This window comes from Perognathus longimembris, chromosome 3, assembly GCF_023159225.1.
Source record: "Perognathus longimembris pacificus isolate PPM17 chromosome 3, ASM2315922v1, whole genome shotgun sequence".
NCBI lineage: Eukaryota > Metazoa > Chordata > Mammalia > Rodentia > Heteromyidae > Perognathus > Perognathus longimembris.
This window is the reverse complement of record NC_063163.1, coordinates 89,444,432-89,464,428: the sequence shown is the minus strand read 5'-3', so window position 1 is coordinate 89,464,428 and position 19,997 is coordinate 89,444,432. Positions and strand designations below refer to the sequence as shown.

The following is a 19,997-nucleotide window of genomic DNA, read 5'->3' as shown; positions in this document are numbered from 1 at the left end:
GTTTCCTTGCCCTCCACGGTGAAGGCTAGAGCTTAAGGCTTATATTCTCCCTGTTCTCTAAATCATTCTCTGGGCTAGCAGGTTGTCTTAAGGTAGGAGAGCTGTAAGGTGTCCAGTCCCCAGAGAGGCCTTCAGTGCTAGTCCCCACAACTGCCTTAGCAAAGGCGTCACCTTGGGGCCCAAGCAGCAGGAATGAACTTGGCTACAAGCCTATAGGTGAGTTTAGGCTAGTTGGCTTGTGCCCATCTCCTTCTGGTCTCCCTTGGCTGGTTGACATGTGCCCATTTCCTTCCAGTCCTCGTTCTCTGAATGCTTCCCAAACTCTGCAGAGAAGACAAGAGGGAGGCTCCCACGAGATGCACATAGATCTAAGGCAAAGAGAACTTTGGACTGGCCAAGTGGACACTCAATTTCTTCCAGTTCCATAGCTGTCTGGTGTGGTTTAATCCTGTCAGAAAGTTCCTACTTACATAATTATAGCTCTGCTGGCAGTTCCCGGCTGGTTGAGCTGAGGTTCTTTGCTGTAAGAAACATATGTACAAGAAAGAACCCAAGCTTCACTTACACTTGCAAACCAAAGAAGGTTAAGGTCACTTATGCAGCCCAAAGTGGTACTGTTGGCTCTGTGCCCTACAGGCCTGGCCCCCATTTTATTTGACCCAATCCATTCTAATGACTTGGACTTTCTGCCTTTAGTTATTTTCTTCAAAGCCCCATCTCCAAGCAGTCATATGTTGAGGCTCTGGGTAAATGGTAGAGAGGAGACAATCTAGACAATAGCAGCTTGGCTAGCAACTCCGGTCAAAAGGGGTCTGGATATCTCCACCAAGAGGTGATAAGTGCCAGCCACCGGATCCCCACGTGCCCATTACCTCTTGAACTCAAACACCCCGTTCTCATCTGGGTTCCAGCCAAGCATCCATCCCTATCAGACGTTTAAACCACTGGGTGTCAATCTGAGCCTGCCTGGGTACCCTGGGAAGCGATGAATACGGCTGCCACTGCACTCCACTTGAAGTGAGATCTGGCACTTTGTCGAGCTCCCGGGAGACTCAATACATAGTGTGCCTTGTGCCAAGTGGGCCGAGGACTTGGGTTTGCAGGTTCCACGCGGCTAACACCGGCTAGCACCAGGCACCGGGGAACAGTCAGGCCCATGCGTCAGAAGGGAGAGGGATCTGAGCCATGTGCTGGTCAGTTTCCTGGGTGGCTCCTGTGAGGCGGAGGCCCAGGGCATTGAACAGCAGAGTCTGGAGATGTGCTTCACAGCCTGACCATCCCAGTGGCCCATGTACTTGGTTTTCTCAAAAAAAAAAAAAAAAGGTAGCTGTACTCCGTTGTGGCTCTGCACTGGGATCCTGGTAGGACTCTTGAAACCCACCGATTTCACACCAGACCAATTAAATCACAAGCTATGGGGGCAAGACCTTGACATCGGTTTGGCTTGTCTGGTCCCCAGGGCACAGCTGCCATGCTGTCACCCCTCTCTGTGATGAGCACACAGCCCCAGATGTTCAGTCTGGACCGTCACCTCTCAGAGCCAGCTGTTTGGAAACCACTCTGTGTTGACTCGTTCCTGCACTGAGTGATTATTAAATTATTTCAAGCACAATGTGAGTGATGCTGACAAATCACCTCTTCTACATACAGTGGCAAATCGCTGTTGAACTTGATGTGGCAGAAATGACGGAGGAAAGAGGCACTGTCCCGCAGCAGAGCTCCTGGGCAGGGGGCTTGTGCTTAGGCTCCAATCTACCTTGCAGGGAAGGACCTGACTCAATTAAGTGATTAGAGCAGTGAGGCTGCTCCTGCCTGCATCCAACGGTGTCATTCCCTCCTTCCAATTTCAAAGAGTCTCCCCCAGCCCCTGCTCAGGCCTTCCCCTTTCCAGAGTGTCTATCTCCCAATAGTCCCCACCAGTGCCCTCTTCTTGATGAAAACCTCAAGATTGCATTTAGAGCTACTCAGCCCAGGATAGCAGTAACCAACTGGCCCCATGGGAGGGAAAGTCATGGCTCAGCAGACCTTCTGATTCTTGATGGAAATCAACACTGCATCGGCCCAGAGGTCAAGTGAAGTGTCAACCTTTGGGGCAGTTTTCACTTAGCTCTCCAGTCTTGGACACCTGGATACACAGGGCCTTCTGTGTTGCTCCTTTATGGTACCTTGGACAACAATACCAGCAAACTCCCTCAAGGGAGACTTCTGCTCTGCCCTAGATGGAGGCAGCTACTCTGCCATTCTGGTCCATAGCCTGGAGGCAGGGCCGAGTCGAGAATCCAGTACCATGTGTGGAAAAGTTCAAAGGTTTCCTAGGCAGTGGCATTATACCACCTTCTACCTCCAAACAGTACTGAACAAACTCATTTCAGGCTTGAAGCCTATTTGCCACTGCAAGCTTATGGCAGCTATCTCGGTAAGCTCTCTTCTAGCTTTGCCCAGACACAGTCCCAAATACCTACCATCATGGTCCCTTTCATTGTCAGTGGGCATACCAGGATGGCCTCTTAAGGTCGTACATGTCCTGCTTTGCACAATTTAGAGCAGTGCCACTTTAGTTACATAAATTACATCCCCCAAATCATCCAGTGTTCCCTCTGTGTGTCCTCCCACAAATGCGCCTGGTGGATGCCCAAAGAGAGAGTTACAATCTCTGGCTATATTACCATTTGCAAGCAGGAGCTTAAAGAGTTAAGTAGAGCAGGATGCGATCTGTGCCATGGTCCAGGTCATTGCTCTACTCAGGATTCAATCTGCTCCCAACCTCTGCTGTCCACACCTTGTGCTGTACTCCCACAGCTGCCACCTAACCTGGAGTGGCCACCGTGGACAAATTGACCTTCCCTCTGTAAAAACTCCCGGTGAATGACAGGCACTGATGATGTTAACGGATAGACATGTGAAGCCCGGGAGGGAAGACGAGGTGTTAGCTCTGTGGCCCTCACATGGAGCCGATAATAAACACAGCTAACTGACTGCATGAGCAAAGCAAACATCTCGATCCATTTCTCCTCCCCCTGTGGCTTAGTGAGATTTTGGTGGATCACCCATCATACTCCACACCAAAAAGCAGCCTCCACTCGAAAGTTTATCTTTAATTATATTTAAATCTCAAGGCTTAACTGAATGTATTGACATTTATACCAAGAAATTAATTGACATTCCATTAACCTCACCCAGCAAATTAATTCCTCAGCTTCAGACCCTGGGCACTGCAAGACGGAAACACAATTATGTATCGATCACAGGATGTGGCCTGCCGCAGCGTGGCATTCTCACGAGGGAGTTTAAAGAAACAGAATCCTCGTTCAAAGGAGGGATTGGCTAGATACATATTTGAATTATTTGTTATCATGAAATAATAAAACATCTGAGCCTCTCAGCATTCCCGTCTGTCATGTCGGATGGGAGCTGAGAAAACCATTAGTAGAGTTAGTACTGATCATCACTATCAATTAATAAGCTTTTCTGTGTTTTCAAACGAATTCAGGATGCATCTTCCTACTCCAGCATGCTTCAACAGCATGCTTTTAAAAAATCACAGCTAGATCCAGAAAAGCAGACTTTGCTCGTTGGTTGCTGAGCTGAGCTAGTAGGGTGAGGTTTCAAATGAAAGCGGTGCCCCTCACCTGTCCACATTGAAGACACCCCCCTTTTCTGCAGAGGATATGGGGGTCCAGTTGGCATGGCTTTCCAGTTCCCCAATACCTGGCACCAACTCAGACACATGGAGTCCTGTCCACATCTGTCCTCAGACCTGCCTGGGCACAGTCCCTGCTCAACTGAGATAATAGATAATCGGTGGACTGAAAATTAAAAAGAAGCACTGGGTTTCCAAATTCAGTAGAGGAAATTTTTAATTAAAAATTCTTGAGAGCCATGTCTATGGAGAAATGCTGGGCAGGACACAATTGTCGACTCCAGTTCTAGGAGGCAGATGGAGTCTTCTCACACACGGATTTGTCAGCCAATCATAGACCATAGGCCCCTCTTCTGACCCCCAGAGGGGGGAGTTGAGCTGCTCAGGAGCCCACACTGTGAGACTACTTTGCTTACCTTTCCTACCCCTCCCACCTTATTCTGATTTTATGTTTTCTGCTCAAGTTGCATCCAGGGCTTCGTCATGCAGGCTGAGCAGAAAGACTTTATGGCATCCCAGATACCTGTTTATGCAGACGAGGTGTGATCTTGAACAGCCTGCAGCCCCGGCAGGAATGCTAATGTGTCTGTGACATACAACTTGGAATTTTCTTCTTCTTCTTCTTAGGGAAAATATCCCAACAAAAAGAAATTGGTAAAAAAAAAAATCTCTCTCCAAGTGAATATGTTTAAGAAAATGTCATGGTGTGGAGGCGAAACATTTAGCTTTATTTTATTCCTCTTTCTATAGTGGAGATTCTAAATGAAGTGTGGAAAACACTTCCAGATTGGGAATGGAGTTGCAGGGAGTGAGGAGGGGGGAATCTAAGGACTTTCCGGGCATTCACCTCTGAGCTGAACATTGCCTGCTTGTGAGATTCCCTCTTCAGCCTCCCCTCTCCCTCACGTGGGATTATGTGTAAAATAATTTAAGTCAATCCAGGGAAAACAGAGTGGAAAGGCCATCATCGTATGGGAACAACTGAGGTCAGATGGGGAACTTACCTTCTAAAAATAATGCTCAAAACCAAGAGGATAAGATGCCCTCATCTCAAATGAACTGAAGTTTTAACTTGAATGAATGCCTTCCTCTTAGACTGAAACAAATATTGGTTGGGTGAGAGAGAGAGCCTCTCAGAAATAAATGTTAAAGGTTCAGTTTCAGTCTATTCTGAAAAGGTAACTGGTATCTACATTGTTTTCTTCCCCTAAGAGCTTTTATCTCCTGCTTTCTTGCTGCATCATAGATTCTGAAGCTGGCCCTTGTCCCTGCTGGGTTTCCTTTCTCAAACACTCGCGTGTCTGACCCTGTCATAACCTTACTTATCAGTGATTGTATGTGTGACTCAAGTAATCCGAGCAAATTCTCTCCAGATCACCTTCAGTGACCTAGTAAATATAACATCTTTTAACACATTCCTTTGCAGTACATTGGTGTGGTGTTTGCATGTTAACACGTCAGGCGTGCATTCAGCCGTCCATAATGGCTCTGAGCGTGGGCTCTCAAAAGCCAGCACTGGCAACACAGCACAGAGAGAAGGAAATCCCCACTCACTCACTCCCGTCTTCACCGGCCCCATCCTTGGACCGTTCTCTGCACAAGCGTGGGACATGCCACTGGGAGCGTCCAGTTCTAACAGGAATCTGACTGGTATAGGGAAAGAGTCCCTAGAGTCAGCAACACTAGCCTGGATCCATCCACGGGGAAGCAGGTTGAGCCGGGGGTAGCTTTGGGCCATTGTCCCTCACAGGCAGGCCCCAGGGTGGCGGGTGGTTCCACATAGGAAGAATTATTCCCTGCTCCGTCAGATGGTCAGATGTCATGTTTCTAAATTTTTGTAGCACCCACGCCTCACCTGAGAGAATGCCTTTCTGTTTTCACACATTTTCTGGTCAATGAGGAATAATTCAGTTTGGCCTCTTGTCCTTACTTCAGTTAAGATCATTTTGTACCATTTATTGCCCCCCGAATAAGCCTGATATATAAATTTTTACCCTGATGGAAGCTTTTATTCTTGTGCCCACTGTGGGAGCTCTACCCGTTCATTTCTTTCTTGCTCTATATAACCAGTGTCTCAGGTCAGCTCTTAAACCCGAATTTATTCATCTCTGGGGGAAGAAGCGTCTGACCACTTTATACATGTTTCTAATGAGGCATTTGTGTCCTACACTACATGCTATTTTATTATTTGTGAAGATTTGATAATTTCTCATTTTTCTTATGATAAAGGTCATCTATTGGTAAGGTGGTGTTTTCTTAAGTGGTGAAATGGCTTCACAGACCATGTGTTTTCTATGCTGTGTGACCTTAAGAAAAATTAAAATCTAAAACCTGTTTTTAGCTCAGCAATGTTATATAAACTAGCTAAGCTTGGATCTGCCAGGCAAGCCACCGTTTGCACGTTGATGAGGTTGGTTACTTGATGGTCGCCTCGTCCACTTTTGATCTGCATCTCAGACCTGTATCTCGGGTCTGGACCCTCTGAGGATTCTGGCTACATGGATTGCTTTGGTTTTTCCCGGCCCATCTCCTCCCTCCAGCCATGATGCAGTTCTGGGAGCTCTCTGTTTGCTACCACAGAGATAACTGATCAGGCCTGGCTTTTCCAGGGAATTTTCCTTGGTTTCCCCAATGACAGTAGGTCCTTCGACACAGGCTCTTCTCCCTTCAAACACCTTTGCTCTTAGGGTTGCTGTCCTGTCACAAGATTGTTTACATGATGTCCATCTTCACCACAGACTGCTTTCTCTACAAACCCCGACTTCTGGGGCAACATTCTTTGTCATTGGCACAAGTAATCTGATTGTGTGTCAGTTTCGAGGGTGTGACTATCCTGGCCATGGCTGACTTTAGCCCACCACAAGGATCTGCTGTCACGGAGCTGAGGAAGAGGGGGTTGGCTGGGGACAGCACATCACTGTAATCTTCTGCAGCTAGCCCTGGAGTCTATACCCCCCTCACTCAGGCAGGAGCCAGCAAACAACCAGAATTCCATTCACTCCAATTGATGGACTAAAGAAAGGGACACAAAGCAACGCATCACAGGGGGAGAGCCAAGAGCCACAGCTCAGTGCAACAGCAGACAACCTAGTATTTCTTTTCTAGAATTAATCTCACCACGAGGAGAGGGTACAGGGAAAGACAAATTTATGGTGACGAAAATCTCATTACAAAGCAATACATTAAGAAGACCATGCATATTTTACTTCCTCATAAAAGGTCTTATACTGAAAATGCTAATGAAAAACCTACGGAAGATATGTCAGTAATGGAAAACTTTCATTGTATGATAACGTCTAAGAAGAAACAATTTGTTTGAGTAATATCCTTATTTTAATCTTGAAAACAAGATGTGAAGAGGGGATGGGAAAGGACAGTGGCTCTTCCATGTGCAAGATATCTAGCCTCTGTCTGCCTCAGATGCAAATTTCCAAAATGTCACTGAAGATAATGGGGGGAACCTGGGGGCGGGGCTGAGAAGCGGACCGAAGTGGAGCTGGCTTTCGGGGCTGAGAAGTGGACCGAAGTGGAGCTGGCTTTCCGCAGAGTTCTGCAGATCCTTGCAGATCCTGACATCGGGATTCTCTGTACCTCTGCTCCCAGAATGCCTGTCTCTCTGCCTTTCACGTGACTGCCTTTGGTGTCATCCATAGTCTCCCCATTTGCTTAGAAGCAGACTCCAAAGTGCGGATTTGTCATTTTGGGCAGTGATTCCCTTCAGGGTGATTCCACAGGGGAACTCTGGACTGTGTGAGCATTGCTTTTTCTCTTGACCCCACTGGAGACACGGAAGCCAGAACTTCACTCCCGAGTACTGCTAGAAGCTGTTACAGGTGGCACTTTGAGGTCTTCTGTACTTGTGAGATGGGTGGCTCCAAAATTAAAACAACAACAACAACTGCAGTGACAGGAAAGTTGCAGGCAGAGCCCAGTAGACATTGGCTTTGCGCTCAGAGCCCAGGGTAAGGTGCCCCTAGACCCTATCCTGCACACTGTCCAACCTTGTAATCTACACTTCCCCTTGAAGTGACCTTCAAACAACATTTTGAATTATTTGGAACACTTCACTATGTGTTTCCTAAGGGAAGGCTGGTTCACATAGTAGACTATCTCCTCTCTCTGGCTTTTCTTTGGTTTCCAAAATTCTTACCAATTAAAACTTCAGACTTCTGTCTGGGGAATTTTAAGGTGGAGATGGAATTTCACTCTCCATGTCTCCCACCCACCCTGCACCCTCCCTGTTACTGCAAAACCCACATGCACACCTGAAGCTTATTGCCCACAGGGTGTTTCTTGGTTGCTATTTAATCCCTGGCATGCTTTGTAAGGTCCTACCATAATATATTGGATTTCTAGTCTGGAAGAAAAACAACATGTGTGTTGAGTTGCACAAGTTGCATGCTAAGTTCTTAGCTGTAAACAGTTCTGCTCACACTAGTTAATGGGTACACGTTTGTTTTCGTGTTTTTTGTTTTCAGTCTCTTCAAGTGGGAGTTAAATTTTCCTATGGCTAAGCTTTCAGCTCTAATGTGCCATTTCCATGTCTCTACTTTGATTTACAGAAACATCATAGGGCTACTTAAGTAGTTGGTGAAGGATCCTAAATGCAAAGTTAACTTCAAAATAATCTTCTCACAAGAATGTCCTTGTTTTTTCTTGTGAGGGATTTATTTTTGAAGCTTTCAAATCCAGTTTCTGGGTCTCGAGTGAGCTCTGTCTATGTACAGCACCATGTTGGTGAGTTTTTATCATTCCTGTGACCACATACCTGTTGGAATCCTGTTAAAGGAGGAGAGATTTCTTTGTGATAGTTTCAGTCTACATTGGAAGGAGGGAGTGGTGGAGCAGTGTCCCTCGTGGTGGACCAGAAGTAGACAGGAAGTTACAGGAAGGGGCCAGCTCAAGGTAGAGTCCTGGGGAATATCTCCAGTGAACTATCACCTCCAACCAGCCCCTGTCCTCTGCAACCCTCCCACCCCCCGCCCAGTAACTTATTCAGATCTTAAATCCCTCCATGGACTTAGGCATCCTGAGGGTCAGAGCCGTCACAGATAGATTCAGGGGTTTGTCTTACTCGTCTCCTCGGCCTTTTTCAAATCAATGAGGATGAGAGCCAAGACGCACATCATGAGTGCTCACCTGTGTTTGTGCTGAGGGAGAGAAGTTGCTGAGGTGGCTGGCCTTTGTCCTCATGAAGAAAGCTCTTCTCACACTGGAAAGTGTGAGCTAGCGTTGGGGTGCCATGGTCAGAGCTGGCTCTTCACTTGCCTGCTAGATGGCCCCAGACTGATGTTTTCCTTCTTTGAGCCCAGGCTTTAAAAAAAAAATCTATACACAGACATTAACAACCCCTTACACTAGAATCCTTCAAATATAGCGTAAGACACCAAAGCTATTACAGCCATATTTGACATGTTAGAAATTATCCAGTGCCTACGAGTTGCTACATCTCTCTAGAAGTAGAAGCACGAGAATCCTAAAAGGAGGTTTGAAGAACGATGTTATGTTTGGTCCTCACTCTCTGCCGAAGTGGCCCTGCAAAGCCTTGCTTGGATTTGGCCTCTGGACTACAGCACTGGAATCCTGGGGGTGACAGCAGGTGCTCTGGGGGTTTCTACCTCTGTCTATGCATGGAACTGAGTAGGGGCCCTGTTTCCTGGAAGGGCAGAGTCGCTCATGACCAAGAAGCTTGGCCTGATCTGATCTGTCCAAAGAATACCTTTCTGGGGAAAAGGGCTGTGCTGGTCAGGGTGGTACCATTCATCATCACTGCTCACGAGAACTGGACTGTTAAAAGATTACCCCCAGTCTGTGCACAGAGGCTGGCAGCAGCCCTGTGAGTGTGAACCAGCCGTCCTCCACTCTGCTTCCTTCTCAGTTGTCTTCCCTGCAGTGAACAACTGCAAGCAAGACTAGAAGGACAGATCGCTGCTGGCAGCCAGCATCCAGGAAAACAGGGGGTGCTCCCCTGTCCTGTTTCAGCATCTGTGGCTCACGTGTAGGGAAGGGCAGAGGGAGGAGGCAGGGTGGGCTCGGTTCGGGACCCAACAGGACTGACATCTGAGCAGCTCCACAGTACAGCCCTGTGTCTCCTTGGCTAGAAGTATAGTCTTAGCCCTGCTGACTTGAACTCCTGGGCATCTAAACATAGAGAGAGAGAGAGAGAGAGAGAGAGAAAGAGAGAGAGAGAAGAAAGTAGGGATAAAGAGAGGAAAGGAAAGAAGGAGGGAAAGAGGGACTTGATTCCTGGCTTGGCAGGAGAAATCGGAACCCTGCAAGGTGGTAGTTGGTCATGGCTTACTTGTAAAATTCCTCGGGGAAATTCTGCTTCATGGGTAGGGCAGAAAGTCATGGCACTCATCAGGTACATTTTGTAAACTTCAGTTTGGCTTGCTGTAGCTCCCACGGTAGATTTCCTTCTGATAATGGGAAGAATTGTCCTCTTAGATTAGAAGTCAACCAAGATGACCCCTTTTCTCAGGACGCAGAAAGTCTGATCATGAAATCCACAATCCACATAGCTGTTTGACTCACATCTGGGAGAGTTAATCACATGTTAGAGTTTAGCACGCTAAATGTTTACAAAAGGCTATGAAAGTTCAAACTTCCACTGCTTTGTCAAGCTACACAGATCAAGATATTCTGACGCAACATTGCAGTATGCAGAAGTATCAAGAAAATCATCAGGAGCTCAGCCCACACCCCAGCACAGCAGAACGGTTGACAGGTTTGTGTCCACTGAGAGATCTTTCTAAAAGAAACAAGCACATGTGAAGTTCTGCTCCCAACTTCAAGTACACAAGCTTCTTGAGGACTGTGCTGGTTCCTGGGTTAGGAATTCCCCAACTAGAGTGCTTCAAAAGCACACCAAAGCAAGAGCGCCCAGTTCAGAAGAGACCCGGCTGCTGTTACATCTTGGAGAGAGACCAAGGGGGCAGAGGGAGGCAAAGCTTTGTAGCCCCCACATGAGGCTGCAAGAAGAGGAAAGTTCAAGGAAGCAGACTGCTCATTGAATTATGGCAGTGGGTCTTACATGGGCTTTGCACATGAGAAAAACTTAAAGGCAGGGTTATGAGCTGCTTAGGACATGTTCGAACTCCATAGCAAAATCTAAGAAGACAAAGATTGTTCTCTGAGATGGCCATTGGGTGGGAGGAGGAGTGTTAGCCATGTAGGGGTGACCTCTCTGTGAGTTCCTGTGTCCCTGAGGTCAACCTCTATTAATTCTGTTCTGTAAGTTTGCCATTCTTGGACTACAAACACAGCTCAGCTCAGCCATTATAGGGATGATATTATTTCATCACTGAGGAAGTAACACCAAAATTCTTGAAAAAATCCAATAAGTAAAGACAAAAGTGTGCTCACTAGCATTCTATTCCCAAATGCTTTCCAGTTATGGGTAATAATGCCACTCTCTTCACTTGAAGGAAAACTACATATAGCTTATGATAAAAAGAAGTCTGAGTTTTCATCTTCCCCCTCCTTCCTTCCCTTCTTTTGTTTTCTCTTTTCCTCCCTTTCTGTTCCTCTCTGCCTCTCTCTCTCTCTCTCTTTCTGCCTCTGACACCTGTCTCTGCCTCTAACTTCAACGTCATGTGACATATGTGTTTCCTTGCCTTGTCCTCTATATGAAGCTTTAGCTAAGGCTCCCAAATGCTAGAGTTCACTGGCACCTTGGCAAAGATGTGAACAATGAATCCTTATAGATGGGTCTGAGTCGTGCCCCTCCCCCTGCCCGGCCCCTCTGTGAATCCTCACTTCCTCCTCTGGGAATGACTTTCATGAAGCTGCTTCATTCTAACCTGTCATCCAGAAGAGCAGGAAGTATAAAAAACCAGACTCTACAGAGGCAGAAGAGGGAACTAGCCAATTAAACCCACAGAAAGAGCTGCTGAAATTGCCCTGGTAATCCAACTTGCATTTGTTTCCAGTTGTGGGCCCACCAGAAACTGTGATGTCGACAACACAATTTGTCACAATCACTCCTCTCTGCAGGTGACATCGGGCAGCCTTTCTTTGCCCGTCAGCCTGGGTCGCTCGGCCCTGGACTCACAGTCATGTCTGACTTGCGTCTCCCTGCAATCCTGTCTTATTAGCACCATATACCAAAGCCAGATCACCTTTAGATGCTCTCAACATTCTATGCTTCCAACTTGAATTGGCTCTGGCTTTGGCAACTTCCAACAAAGCAGGACAAAGGTTTCTGAGTGTCTGGGAGGAGTCCTCCTGATGCAGTGGGTCAGAAGAAGGCATTAGGAAACACAGCTGTTAATTGCTGTAATTACCCACAATGCCTATCCCAGGGACGCTGAGCAGCTCGCAGAAGGATGGAGTGAGCACTCTTGAGTGGTGGCATCCAGAACCTAGGAAAATGCTGTATCGTATGTCTGTAATCCTCCCAAACTTCAGATCCCAGGTAGCTGAGTTGGCAGGTGTAAGCCCTCAAATCCAGCTCTGGTTTGCCCTCAGAGGAGGGATGTGAACACACACAGAGTGTGCATGAAGAGATCCACAGGGGACAGGACAGTCAGGTGCCCACCTCGTTCCCTCATGCCTGCTCCATTCCCTCACGGCTGCTCTCCTCTGCTCTCCTCCCCAGTGTGGACGGCGCCCCCTACGAAGTCATGCAAATTGACATCGAGATTGAAGAGCCTAGCCACCCACCAGCCACGCAGCTGGTCACCTGGCAGGTTGAGTACCCGGGAGAGATCACGTCTGACTTGGGAGTGTCCAAGATCTACATCAACCACAAGGATCTGATTGCCGTCATACCGCTGGCCATGGTAAGAGGGAATTCAGGGAAGGAAGGGCTCCATGCCTGAGGAGCGGTGATGGGAGAGGGCTGGAACGGGACTGTGACGTTTACTGCCAATACCCAACTCTAAATAGATATTCCTAAATAATACTCAAGATGCTATTTAGAAAACAAACCCCAGGCATTAGATAGGAGCCCACCTTTTATGAAAATTATTGATAATTTGATAAATGTGCATCATGCAATGTACACTATTTATGGATCACGGGCACGTGCGAACAATGGGGAGATGATTTTGAGCGCACTGGTGACTACCCTGAGTGGTGATGAAGACTGAGAAGTCAGCTCTTTGGTGTCATGTGTTATTTGGCTTTAAGAGGATGGGTTCAACAAAGCAGTGAGCGAGATCTGCAGCCGTCCTTCATTTCCACACAAGGGTGTGCATGGGTGCTGCTCCTGTCAATGCTAAGTGTCTGTGTGTCTCCACCCATCTCTGTGAGGCCCATGTAAGGCCCAGCGGCACAGCCCAGTCCCCCTTTCCACGTGGAGCCCTGCAGCTCCCTTTAGTGGGCCTCCCATCTGCAGAGGATGAATGACATCAGTGCACTCATGGAAACCATGACACAGGGACCAGGGCTATGGATATCGCTCAGAGGTCTAGCACTGCTTAGCCTGCACACACCCTGGGTCCAGCCCCGGCATCACCACCAAAGAAAGGTGGGAAGGGAAGGAGGGAGGGAGTCAGGGAAAGATGGAAAATGCTTTGTAATGCGGAGTAGAGGGCTTAACTTGTCTCTAGATTTCCTGTTTGGGGGTGAGCAGCCTGGGGCTGGGACCCTCTGTGAGGTCATGGCATGGTCTCCTATGATCAAGTGACCTAACGACCTGTTCTCCTCGTCCCTGACCTCAGATCAATAAGATTTCACACCCAGCAAAAAAGAAGTAAAAGGGGGAAAGGGCCTTTGCTGAGTATACCTTGCTTGCTCCTATCCCACCAGCTGAGAGCTCAGCCACGTGGATATTTCCAGCAGTAGGAGAGGCTGGAAACTAGTGGAGTCCGTTCTGGGAGGCTGTGTGTCCAGCTAGACCCACACAACAGTGGGCATAGGAAGCAATGCCCCAGGAGAAGCCTGGGCCCTGTCTTGCTAGCCCAATAGGCTGAGGTGGCAGTGGTACAGTAGTAGGAAAGCAGAGTGGGGAGCGACTTGGAGATGCTTGCTGGTGTACAGATGTAAGGACTCCCCAGCCCTGGGAGCAGGTGGAACCAGGAGGGAAGATTGGAATCAGTACATGAAAGATGAGTTCTACCTTCCCATCCAAACAGTGCCCACAGTGCTGTGACGCCACCACACAAAATCAACAGATTGGTTTTTTTCACTATTAAGAAAATACTCTGGTTTTAGGCTTTTACATTGAAATCTTTGCACACACATCTCTGATTCTTTGACATTAGCCTTTAGAACTAAACCTTAATGCAAGGTTATGAATCAAAGGATACGAAGCATTGTAATACTCTCAGACTGCCTTCCAGGAAGTTTAACTTAATTAACTATTCCACCTGCAGAGGGAGGGTATTTCTCTGCAACTTCACCAACACAGGGAAGAGTTAATTTAAAAAAAAATACATGATTTATGAAGCAAAAATGATCAGTGCTGCCTTCGTCTGCTGTCCTTGGGTTCCATTTTTTAAAAGTTCCTCATTAAACATTTGTCTTTGCCCATTTTATCTCCTCATGGGGAAGCCAACCTCTTCTGATTACTTGGCTATAAATGTCGTTTTTTTATCATGAGAAAAAAAGCACATAATAATAAAGTGCCATCTTAACCATTTTAAGCTTAAGTATGCTCACGTTCATGTGTGCTGTATCTCTACAACCTTGTCACTGTATCCCTACTATGCAAAACTGTATACCTGTTACACACACATTCTCTTCCCTCCTCCTCAAACATCTGGGGCCACACTTCCCTTTCTCTATACTGTAATTTTAGTCCTTCACCTGACCCCTTACCTGAGCTCTGACTGACACGTGGCCTGTATCTGGATTGAACCTTCAGATTGACCTCTTGCTGGTATCTCTGCCTGTCCTTTTTTTTTTTTTTTTTTTTTTTTTTTTTGGCCAGTCCTGGGCCTTGGACTCAGGGCCTGAGCACTGTCCCTGGCTTCTTCCCGCTCAAGGCTAGCACTCTGCCACTTGAGCCACAGCGCCGCTTCTGGCCGTTTTCTGTATATGTGGTGCTGGGGAATCGAACCTAGGGCCTCGTGTATCCGAGGCAGGCACTCTTGCCACTAGGCTATATCCCCAGCCCTCTGCCTGTCCTTTTGATAGACACATGGCCTGTATCCTTCTCTAACCTTCTGGTTGACATAGCACCTGTACTCTTAGCTAACGCTTTGATTGACACATAGCCTTACCATTTTGCTATTTGCCTTATAATTTTACAGGTTGTATTTTTTTTTTTTTTTGGCCAGTCCTGGGCCTTGGACTCAGGGCCTGAGCACTGTCCCTGGCTTCTTCCCGCTCAAGGCTAGCACTCCGCCACTTGAGCCACAGCACCGCTTCTGGCCGTTTTCTGTATATGTGGTGCTGGGGAATCAAACCTAGGGCCTCGTGTATCTGAGGCAGGCACTCTTGCCACTAGGCTATATCCCCAGCCCCCTGTATTTTTTTTTTTGGATGCAGAGGGCTTTGCCTGTTTGACTTTTCATGTGATCAAATCCACCAATCTCTTCCAAATTGGGGACATACTCTATCCCCTTGATTGTATCAAGAGGAAAAACCATTCCTATTGTATTTATGTCGTGAAATCTGCAAAGCTTAAAACAAATAGAAAATCTAAGCACAGCCCACTTAGAAGCAGCACAAGAACCTTCCAGAAGTAATGGTCAAGGTAGACGCAGTGGCCACACTTCCCACCAGGCAGGCTTTGAGATGGATGTAGGGAGCAGCTCAGTCACTACGCTCCTCCTGGAGGTGTAATTTAATTTCATCGTCAGGAAAGCTTTGAAATGAGATGCAGTTTCCCCTGGTGTCCAGAGCCTTGAAAGGTTTTTTATTTTCCTAATCCAATCATATATTTTTACGAGTTTCAGTACATTTTTCCCCTATGCAAGAAATGATGCTTTACTATGTCATAGGCAAAATACATTTTTGTCCTTAGGGAGGAACATTCTGAGAAAAGGGTCATTAAATGTACATTAGCATGAATCTGTTAAGTGCGCTCCCGCAGCCACGTGTCCGAGCCTGCACGGGAGGGGCGGCGGCATGTGCGTTTCTTAGAAGCTCCCGATAGCTCTGGTAATAGCACTTGGCTTTGAGGAGAGCTGAGCCATCTCTTGTTTCTCAGTGGCTCCTGAGTTTGGACTGAGCACCAGTGTTGAGCTTATGCCAGGGTCCAGAGATGGCCATGCTGATATGCACTTAAACCGAAACCAGTGAGGCCTCCAAGTGCTGACACGTGCCCCTTCATCTGTGCCATGGCAAACGCCGCTCCAGTAGGTGCAGGAACAGGCTGCTGGAGCACTGGGAGCCTACTGCTGCTTCACGCCTGGGAAACGGGAGTGGCCAGCCCAGCTCCCCTGTGAGATGTGCAGCAAGCCTTCTCTCGCATCACCAGGCTCCTGACCAAGTCCTCACTTTACTTGTCTCTCAGCTTCAGCCACCAATCATTATCATTATTACTATTGGCCTGGGACTTGCAGGTGAAACTCAGAGCCACGTCCACATCAATCATGACTATAATCTCAGATTGTAAGCTGGAGTCTGCAAGCCTAGTGCCGTGGTGGCGGTGGCGTCTAGTATTTTGGAGGACCAGCGCACAGCAGTGTCTCTTCCAGATGCCGCCGTGGAGATCTACTGTGACACCCATAGAGGTCAAAACAAAACAGGACTCCAATGTGCCGTTGACATGCCCTTCCTTCCTTCACGAAGGGCGACTCAAACAAGATGCTAACAGGAGGAGTGCAAAAGCATCAGAGCTGTGGCGTCTGGCTCACCCGGCCTTCCACCTCTGCCCAGGGGTCTTCCTTGACACCCCCCACCCCTCACTGTGAGACATGATGCAGGGACCCTGCTGTTTCTTTGTACTGGGAAGAGAGGAATCGAGTCAGGGTTCAGATCCTGCCATTGCTTTTCCTGCTGAGCTCCAGCCCTGGGAGAAACTGTCGCCACCAGCCTTGTCCACATCCAGGAGCAGGTACATTCACACATCCCTTTCTTATTTGCCCAGTCCTTCCTCATTTTATTTCTGACTTTAAAACTCACCCAAGTTCCCCTTTGATGGTGGGAGCAGCTAGAGTGCAGGACACTGCCTCTGAGGAGCTGTGTCATGCCAAGTGCCTTCCTTGTGCTGGCATGAACATGAGCTCCATATCCCAGGTGCCACGGTGGGCATCGGGCTGGCAGGCTGGCCGCACCTCTGTGCATCGGGCTGAAGGCTGAGTTCCTTCCCTGTGGGACGCTCAGGACAACCAGGAGTCATCTGCTTCCTCGGTGTGGCCTGACACCATTCTAAATCTTCCTGATGAAGGAATGTCTCCAAAACCTATAACTCAGCTGAAATTCTTCCTTTCTGCAAACCTGGCAGGCAAAGCTTTCTCTTATAATTTCATAGCCACATAATTTTTTTTTGTTATAAGCTTTCTGATGAAATAACACTTAAGTGAGCTTTACCAATCCTAGTACATTTCTACCCTTGAATGAAAGGAGTTTGCTTTTCACTGGCCCACCCTCTCTTCATCTCCAGAGTCCTTAGGATGTAGCTATGCGACAGATCCATGCTCTCTGTCTGCCTGCCTGCCTGCCCACTCCCAGGAACACGTCTGCCCTCAGCCCGCATTCTCCTCATCCGTAGACACAGCAGAGTGCCACGTCCAAGCCCACAGTAGGAATGCATGGGTGAGGGAGGCTTGCACCATTATCCTCAGCTGTGTTTAAGTGTGCACAGGTAATACGCCATTGTGATCACTCAGTGAGATCAGGACTTGGCAAAGAACCCCTCCTCCCCCCCTCCCCTCCCGAATTATTTAAGGAACCTTGATTTCCCAGCTCCCATAATGAAAGATCTTTTTAAAATTTATGGACACCAAAGCAGACTCTTGGCTCATGTTATTTGACTTTTCATGGTATTCTTTTCTTGTGTCAACCTGTTAATTAATATGCCACATCCCCTCTGTTGTTTTACTTAGAGTTTTTGAAAATTCAGTCACACTGCGACACGCACCGCCACTTTCATTTTCATACTTCCTCAACCAAGTGCAAATTAAGATGCAGCCACAGCCCTTGAGAAAAATCTCTGTGCCAAGACGCCTTCTCCCTTTGTGTGTTTCTTGAGTGGCCACTGTTCCCCACCACCCCCAGGTCGCACTCGGTAATTATGCCAGATGCTTACTGCACATCCGTTACCTGGTATAGCACTACGATCTGAGCACTGTACATGTGTTAGCGTGGGTAATAGCCATCACAACCGAGGGACGTGGGCATGGCTCTCACCCCGCATCCCCCATGGAAGAGAACACACAGAGCCTGCAGCCTGGCCCCACGCTGGCCCAGCTAAGACAATGCGCCAGAATTACTAAGACTGTGCGCCCGAATTAGATTTCAGATAGACGGGCTCCACAGTTTATTCTCTCCGCTAGTCTGGTGCATATCTTTCATAGGCTATGGTAGAATAGAGACTGGTGATCAGTGCAGTATGAAAAAAAAAAACCTTCAGAAAATGCAAACGCAAAGATGTGTCCCTGTAAACTACGAAATGGAGGTGCCTTATTGAAATAGGAGAAGTCATCTGAAAATGAATTATTTATTATGCACAAAGCTACCATTGCTGTCTCCTCCCCACCCCCTCCCTCAGCGCTCTTTGATGCTCCTTAGTGAGCTGTCCTCTCCAAGAGGTGATTTATAATGAGGCGGTGGCAGGGCAGCCATGCTTTTGCAGGTGCATGATACAAAGCCAAGGCAGGTTGACTATTGCTAGTATTGTCTGCTGCACGGTTATTGCAGCCCCAGCTGTTGTGCGACCTATCACTCCCTGGGAACAAATGCTCGTGATGTGACTCATTTTGAAGGCTTCACAGAAACACAGCCCACTTGAGGAGTGTCTGTGGAGCCCCCACTATGTATCAGGTACCGGCCTCTGGGCTGAGGATAGAGTGGAACAAGCACCCCACTCTGAGGTTGCAGACCATAAACAGGCACAGAACAACGATAGGCTAAAAGGACTGCAGAATGGATGGCAGCCTGGGGGTTCACCCCGGTGCACTGAGGGGGAGAAAGGCTGGGGGAAGTGGGTCATCAGACCAAGCAGTCACTGTAGAAGTGATGCTAACATGGTCCAGCCCGGGAATCAGGAGGAAAAGTAGAGTTTGGGGCTCCACAGCAGCTGGCTTGGGGTCCATTGGGAAAGGGCACGGTAACTAGGCACAGAGTGCTGGGACTAAGTGCAGGAGACAGTACTGGGAGGGAAGGCCGGAGTCTTTATCAGATGTGGGGTAGCCAGATCCTTCTGTCAGTGCCATGCCATGGAATCCCTGGTTCAGAAAGTTCCAATCTGATCTGACTTGTGATCTGCCTTTAAAATATTGCTCCACATGCCATGAGAATGTGAGGTCCAGGGGGCAGTGGTGGAGAGAGAAGGACTGTCTTTGGGTGATGCTGATAGTCCACGTAGAACGATGGTGTGGGGTGGTAAGCAAGCCATTACAAATGAACCAACTGAAGTGTTATGGACTCTGCGGTTATAACACAAATAGTGTAATACTAAGTGAAAACCCAACAAAACAAATGCCAGAAAATCGGTGCTGGAAAGAGGGGAGGGGGGCCAAGGGAAGAGAGAAGAATGAAGTGGAAAGGGGCAGGGCAATGCCCCTGTATACACCACAGAATTGAGAAATATAAGGGAAGGGGTGTCAGGACAAGGGTGAAGATATTAAAGTGGTGACACAGATCAAGAGGCATTGTACACACGAACTGCTTTGTTAAAACGCAAGAAAGAAAGACAAAACATAACCTAACATTAAGATAAGTAAGGAAAGGGGAGGGTTGGGAGGAATGAGTGAGAATATTGAAAGGGGTGACAGTGATCAAGATGCACTGTATTCACAAACTGCTTTGGTGAGTGGCAACTCCTTTGTACAACTAATTAAAGATTTAAAAAAAATTAAGAAAGAAAGGACAGAAAGAAGGAAGGAAGGAAGGGAGGGAGGGAGGGAGGGAGGGAGGGAGAAAAGGAAGGAAGGAAGGAAGGAAGGAAGGAAGGAAGGAAGGAAGGAAGGAAGGAAGGAGACAGTATGGAGGAGGGTGGGATGGTGCTGTGGGATTATACATTCCTGTGTCGGGACTCGCTCTCGGACTGGGAGCAGCAAGGTGTGAGTCTGTAGAATAGACCAGGTAGAGCCTCCCCTGGTACTGTCAGTATTCCAAAACCTGTCACCCAGCACAGAAGCCACAGCCAGAGTCTCTGCCCAGTTCTGGAAATGTGTATCATATGACTGCAGGGCTGCAGGTTTTTGTGTACATTTAATGGGCAGAAGCACAAAGTAGTCAGGATCAGACCACATGGCACAGCTCTAAGGCCACAGTGGGACCTCGGTGATCCCTACACTGC

At 47.8% G+C, this 19,997-nt stretch overlaps 1 protein-coding gene across 8 annotated transcripts in view; it reads left to right on the top strand.

Annotated features, from left to right (window-relative positions):
- Positions 1-19,997, top strand: part of Tmem132d (transmembrane protein 132D) — a 310,602-nt gene that overhangs the window by 192,381 nt on the left and 98,224 nt on the right. For all 8 annotated transcript variants that reach the window (XM_048343144.1, XM_048343150.1, XM_048343145.1 and 5 more), the window contains one exon: positions 12,240-12,423. In XM_048343144.1, the coding sequence (XP_048199101.1) occupies positions 12,240-12,423 (184 nt within the window). The remainder of the gene's footprint in view (positions 1-12,239; positions 12,424-19,997) is intronic.